At 52.9% G+C, this 6,000-nt stretch overlaps 1 protein-coding gene across 1 annotated transcript in view; it reads left to right on the top strand.

Moving 5' to 3' along the window:
- Window positions 1-6,000, top strand: part of dap3 (death associated protein 3) — a 46,226-nt gene that overhangs the window by 12,001 nt on the left and 28,225 nt on the right. The window contains exon 2 of the mRNA XM_070868724.1: window positions 2,908-2,954. Coding sequence (XP_070724825.1) covers window positions 2,910-2,954 — 45 coding nt within the window. The 5' untranslated portion in view covers window positions 2,908-2,909. The remainder of the gene's footprint in view (window positions 1-2,907; window positions 2,955-6,000) is intronic.

Raw genomic sequence — 6,000 nt, 5'->3', positions numbered from 1 at the left:
ACTCCAGCTGTGGCCTAACCAGTGTTTTATACAGTTCAAGCATAACCCCCTCCCTGCTCTTGTATTCCATGCCTCGGCTAATAAAGGCAAGTATTCCGTATGCCTTCTTAACTGCCTTATCTACCTGGCCTGCTACCTTCAGGGATCTGTGGACCTGCACTCCAAGGTCCCTCTGTTCCTCTACACTTCTCAGTGTCCTACCATTTAATGTGTATTCCCTTGCCTTGTTAGCTCTCCCCAAATGCATTACCTCACACTTCTCTAGGTTGAATTCCATTTGCCACTTTTCTGCCCGCCTGACCAGTTCATTAATATCTTCCTATAGTCTACGGCTTTCTTTGTCATTATCGCCAACTCGGCCAATTTTTGTATCATCTGCAAACTACTTAATCATACCCCCTACATTCAAGTCTAAATCATTGACATACACCACAAAATGTGGTACGCTACACTGTCGGTGTACTCTCAGTTGGACGTAAAAGATCCCACGGCACTCCTTTGGTGAAAAGCTAGGGCGTTCTCCCAGTGTCCTGGGGGCCAATATTTATCCCTCGACCAACATCACTAAAACATAGAAACATAGAAAATAGGTGCAGGAGCAGGCCATTCGGCCCTTCGAGCCTGCACCACCATTCAATATGATCATGGATTATTTGGTCATTATCACATTGCTGTTTATGGGAGCTTGCTGTGCACAAATTGGCCATGGAGCGCTTTGGGACATCCTGAGGTTGTGACAGGCGCTATATAAATGCAAGTCTTATTTTTCCGCCCCATTAGAGTTCAGTAAATTGCTTAAAAGTTTTACATTCAAAGTTAATCATATGTCGTGGGACAGTAGCAAATCAAATCAAACGTTAATATCCAAGTTGGATATTCAGGCCAAAGCTTCCAGTGTAACAGCGTGGATATCTTGTCGGCTGTTTGTGAATTTCTCCGAGGGCACTGCTTAATAATGTGCTCCAGGATCTGATCAGGAACTTCACGGTCGTGTGACTGGCTTTTTTTTTTTAAAAGATGGAAAATTGTTTTGCATCTATAACTGGTATCTGCAATGTGACAGATAGTTGCTCGACACAAGATGTTTTTTTTAAAAAAATGACTTGTTTCAATAAGAACATAAGAAATAGGAGCAGGAGTCGGCCATTCAGCCCCTCGTGCCTGCTCCACTGTTCAATAAGATCATGGCTGATTTCTACCTCAACTCCACTTTCCCGCCCGGATCTCCATATCCGTTGATTGCCGAGAGTCAAAAAATCTATCTCAGCCTTGAATATACTCCGAGACTGAGCCTCCACAGCCCTCTATGAGGCAGAGAGTTCCAAAGATTCACCACCCTCTGGAGAAAAATGCCCTTTAGTAGGTTCAAATGTCCCTTGGGCATTCAATCAAGGAGAGATTGCTACAATCTTAGCAGGGGACATTAAAGTCAAACAAGAAAGAGACTCCTGTAATTTTTTAACTTCAGTAATTGAAGTAAAATGTGAATAAGCACTAAACAGTTAGTCTTATGTGTAGACATTACTCCTCCTCTCAGTCGTAAATGGCCAACCCCTTATCCTGAGACTGTGCCCCCCACTCCCCCCTAGTTCTACACACTCCAGTGTCTTGATAAACTTGATAAATGAAGAGCTTGTGAAAAACCAAAGCTTTTTAAGCCAACGATGTTGGCTCCAATGCATGCCTTTGGTAGTTGCATGAGTCTTTGCTCCTCAGTGAGATTTTCCCATGGTTGAAAGGGTTGTGTTTCAGTATTTCCTTATCAGTGGATAAAGCATGAATCAAGAGACCGAGATCTGCTGGTATCTGAAGGTTAGGGGGTTATCTGATCCAAAAGTTTTCAGGATATTAAGGGGAACAGATAGGGTAGATCGAGAGAAACTATGTCCACTGGTTGGGGAGTCCAGGACCAGGGGGAACAGTCTAAACATGAGAGCAAGGCCTTTCAGGAGTGAAATTAGGAAACCCTTCTACACACCAAGATTAATTGTTCATTTTAAATCTGAGATTGATAGATTTTTGTATTAAGGGATATGGGCCAAAGGCGGGTGGATGATGGAGTTAGGTCGCAGATCAGCCGTGATCTCACTGAACGGCGGAGCAGGCTCAAGGGCTGAAAGGGCCTCCTCCTGTTCCTGTGTAACAGGCTCGAGGGGCTGAATGGGCCTCCTCCTGTTCCTGTGTAACAGGCTCGAGGGGCTGAATGGGCCTCCTCCTGTTCCTGTGTAACAGGCTCGAGGGGCTGAATGGGCCTCCTCCTGTTACTGGGTAACAGGCACGAGGGGCTGAATGGGCCTCCTCCTGTTCCTAATGTAACAGGCTCAAGGGCTGAATGGGCCTCCTCCTGTTCCTGGGTAACAGGCTCGAGGGGCTGAATGGGCCTCCTCCTGTTCCTGTGTAACAGGCTCGAGGGGCTGAATGGGCCTCCTCCTGTTCCTGTGTAACAGGCCCGAGGGGCTGAATGGGCCGCCTCCTGTTCCTGTGTAACAGGCTCGAGGGGCTGAATGGGCCACCTCCTGTTCCTGTGTAACAGACTCGAGGGGCTGAATGGGCCTCCTCCTGTTCCTGTGTAACAGGCTCGAGGGGCTGATTGGGCCGCCTCCTGTTCCTGTGTAACAGACTCGAGGGGCTGAATGGGCCTCCTCCTGTTCCTGTGTAACAGACTCGAGGGGCTGAATGGGCCGCCTCCTGTTCCTGTGTAACAGACTCGAGGGGCTGAATGGGCCTCCTCCTGTTCCTATGCTCCTACCTGCAGGTTGCGATTTATGGGGATTAAAGAGAAGAGGGATTTAAGTTTTACACAGGGCTGCATGGGATGCATAGCAAAGAAGTCCCGGATTATCCCTGGGTGTATTGAGACTGACAAGAGCCGAAGTTGATTAAATTCACTCCTCCTTTTCTTCACAGGAATGTTGCTGCCGTCTCTGCGGATGGTTGCCAAGCTTGGCCGACTGGTGAGTCCTGCGGGGAGTTTGAAGTTACAGCGAATGTACAGCACAGACACAGGCCATTCGGCCCAACAGATCCGTGCCAGGGTTTATGCTCCACACCAGCCCCCTCCCACCCCTCTTCATCTCCCCCCATCACCATATCCTTCTATTCCTTTCTCCCTCGTGTTTATCCAGCTTCCCCTTAAATGTATCTGCTATTCGCCTCTGCCACTCCCTGTGGCGGTGAGTTCCACATTCTCACCACTCTCTGGTTAGCACATAATTCTAGGCTGACACTCCAGTGCAGTACTGAGGGAGCGCTGCACTGTCGGAGGGGCGGTACTGAGGGAGCGCCGCACTGTCGGAGGGGCAGTACTGAGGGAGCGCTGCACTGTCGGAGGGGCAGTACTGAGGGAGTGCTGCAATGTCGGAGGGGCGGTACTGAGGGAGTGCTGCAATGTCGGAGGGGCAGTACTGAGGGAGCGCCGCACTGTCGGAGGGGCGGTGCCGAGGGAGCACCGCACTGTCGGAGGGGTGGTACTGAGGGAGCGCCGCACTGTCGGAGGGGCAGTACTGAGGGAGTGCCGCACTGTCGGAGGGGGCAGTACTGAGGGAGCGCCGCACTGTCGGAGGGGGCAGTACTGAGGGAGCGCCGCACTGTCGGAGGGGCGGTACTGAGGGAGTGCTGCACTGTCGGAGGGGCGTTACTGAGGGAGTGCTGCAATGTCGGAGGGGCGGTACTGAGGGAGCGCCGCACTGTCGGAGGGGCGGTACTGAGGGAGTGCTGCAATGTCGGAGGGGCGGTACTGAGGGAGCGCCGCACTGTCGGAGGGGCAGTACTGAGGGAGCGCCGCACTGTCGGAGGTACCGACTTTCAGATGAGTCGTTAAAACCGAGGCCCCGTCTGCCCCCTCAGATGAACGTAAAAGATCCCGGGGCCACTATTCCGAAGAAGAGCAGGGAAGTTCTCCCCGGTGTCCTGGGGCCAATATTTATCCTTCAACCAACATCACTAAAACAAAATGTCTAGGCTCCAGATTGCTTTTCCCTAATCATCTCCAGTCTGCTGCCATCTAGCCCTCCCTTCAAGAGCTTCTTCAAAACCTGGCTCCTCTGAGGTGCTTCAGGTCAACTCCCCAAACCTCTCTCCTGCTGCCCCGTGTCCTACCTAGCACCCAGTCCCACTCACCCATCACCCCCTGTGCTCACTACCCTGTGTCTGAACTGACACCCAGTCCCACTCACCCATCACCCCCTGTGCTCGCTGACCCCGTGTCCTAACTCACACCGAGTCCCACTGACCCATCACCCTCTGTGCTCGCTGCCCCATGCCCTAACTCGCACCGAGTCCCACTCACCCATCACCCCATGTGCTCGCTGACCCCGTGTCCTAACTCACACCGAGTCCCGCTCACCCATCACCCCCTGTGCTCGCTACCCCATGCCCTAACTCGCACCCAGTCCCACTCACCCATCACCCTCTGTGCTCGCTGCCCCGTGTCCTAACTCACACCGAGTCCCGCTCACCCATCACCCCCTGTGCTCGCTACCCCATGCCCTAACTCGCACCGAGTCCCGCTCACCCATCACCCCCTGTGCTCGCGGCCCCGTGTCTGAACTGACACCGAGTCCCGCTCACCCATCACCCCCTGTGTCCCGTGTCTTAACTCGCACCGAGTCCCGCTCACCCATCACCCCCTGTGCTCGCTGACCTACATTGGCTCCCGGTTAAGCAACGCCTCGGTTTCAAAATTCTCATCCTTGTTTACAAATCCCTCCATGGCCCTCGCCCCTCCCTATCTCTGTAATCTCCTCCAGTGCCCCCCCCCCCCCCCCCCCCCCAAGATGTCTGCATTCCTCTAATTCTATCCTCTTGAGCATCCCTCAATCCCTCATAATCACTCAACCGCTGGGAAGCGGGCAGGGAAGTGGATCTGAATCCATGATCAGATCAGCCATGATCGTGTTAAATGGCGGAGCAGGCTCGAGGGGCCGCATGGCCTACTCCTGCTCCTATTTCTGGTGTTCTTATGTTGGCCGTGCCTTCTGGGCCCCAAGCTCTGGAACTCCCTGCCTAAACCTCTCTCCCTCTCTCTCCCCCTTTTAAGACGCTCCTTAAAACCCACCTCCTTGACCAAGCTTTTGGTCATCTGCCCTAGTTCCTTCTTGTGTGGTTCAGACTTTTTAATCTCCTCATACTGTGAAGCGCCTTCGGATGTTTCACTACGTTAAAGGCGCTATATAAATACAGCACTTGCTTCGGGACATCCACAGCTGAGCCCAGCTGCCACGTGCTGTAGTGGCACCGAATAGTCGTAAGGAGCAGGATCTCTCTGTTCCTCCTCTCTCCGCCCAGCCCCAGCACCCTGCCTGAGCTCAGCCCCTTCTCATTCTCCGCACGGTCATTGTGCATTTCTGCTCCTCTTGTCTCCAGATATTTGTGTGCGGCAGGTTAAAACTTCGAATCTGTGTCGGCGAGAGTGGGTGGCTGTGATTTATTACTGGGGCAGGGTGCCCCCTGCTGGGGTCTCGACTGCATTGTTCTCCCTGAAAGCTGATGTCCAGGAATGCTGCAGCGTAATTTTGAAATTCTCCGGAGTACCACTCTATTTATCATTTTAAAAAATCACCTGTAGACTGAGGTCGATCAGCGCTGAAGCTGCCCCGTACCTTGGGGAGAGGAAGACGAGATTTTTCTTGCTGCTAAGTTAGTGCACGTTTTGAAATGTTGTCAGACTTTCTGAAGAAGTGTTCAACCTCGGCCCTTCTACAAACCTCTAACGAAAAACATGCAAGGCAAAGGAACAGCCAATATCGGTCATTATCACATTGCTGTTTGCGGGAGCTTGCTGTGCGTCACTCCCTCAGTACTGCCCCTCCGACAGTGCGGCGCTCCCTCAGTACTGCCCCTCCGACAGTGCGGCGCTCCCTCAGTACTGCCCCTCCGACAGTGCGGCACTCCCTCAGTACTGCCCCTCCGACAGTGCGGCGCTCCCTCAGTACCGCCCCTCTGACAGTGCCGCACTCCCTCTGTACCGCCCCTCCGACAGTGCGGGCACTCCCTCAGTAC

The sequence above is a fragment of the Pristiophorus japonicus genome, chromosome 30 (genome assembly GCF_044704955.1).
Source record: "Pristiophorus japonicus isolate sPriJap1 chromosome 30, sPriJap1.hap1, whole genome shotgun sequence".
Lineage (NCBI taxonomy): Eukaryota > Metazoa > Chordata > Chondrichthyes > Pristiophoridae > Pristiophorus > Pristiophorus japonicus.
This window is presented reverse-complemented; position numbering and strand designations above follow the sequence as displayed.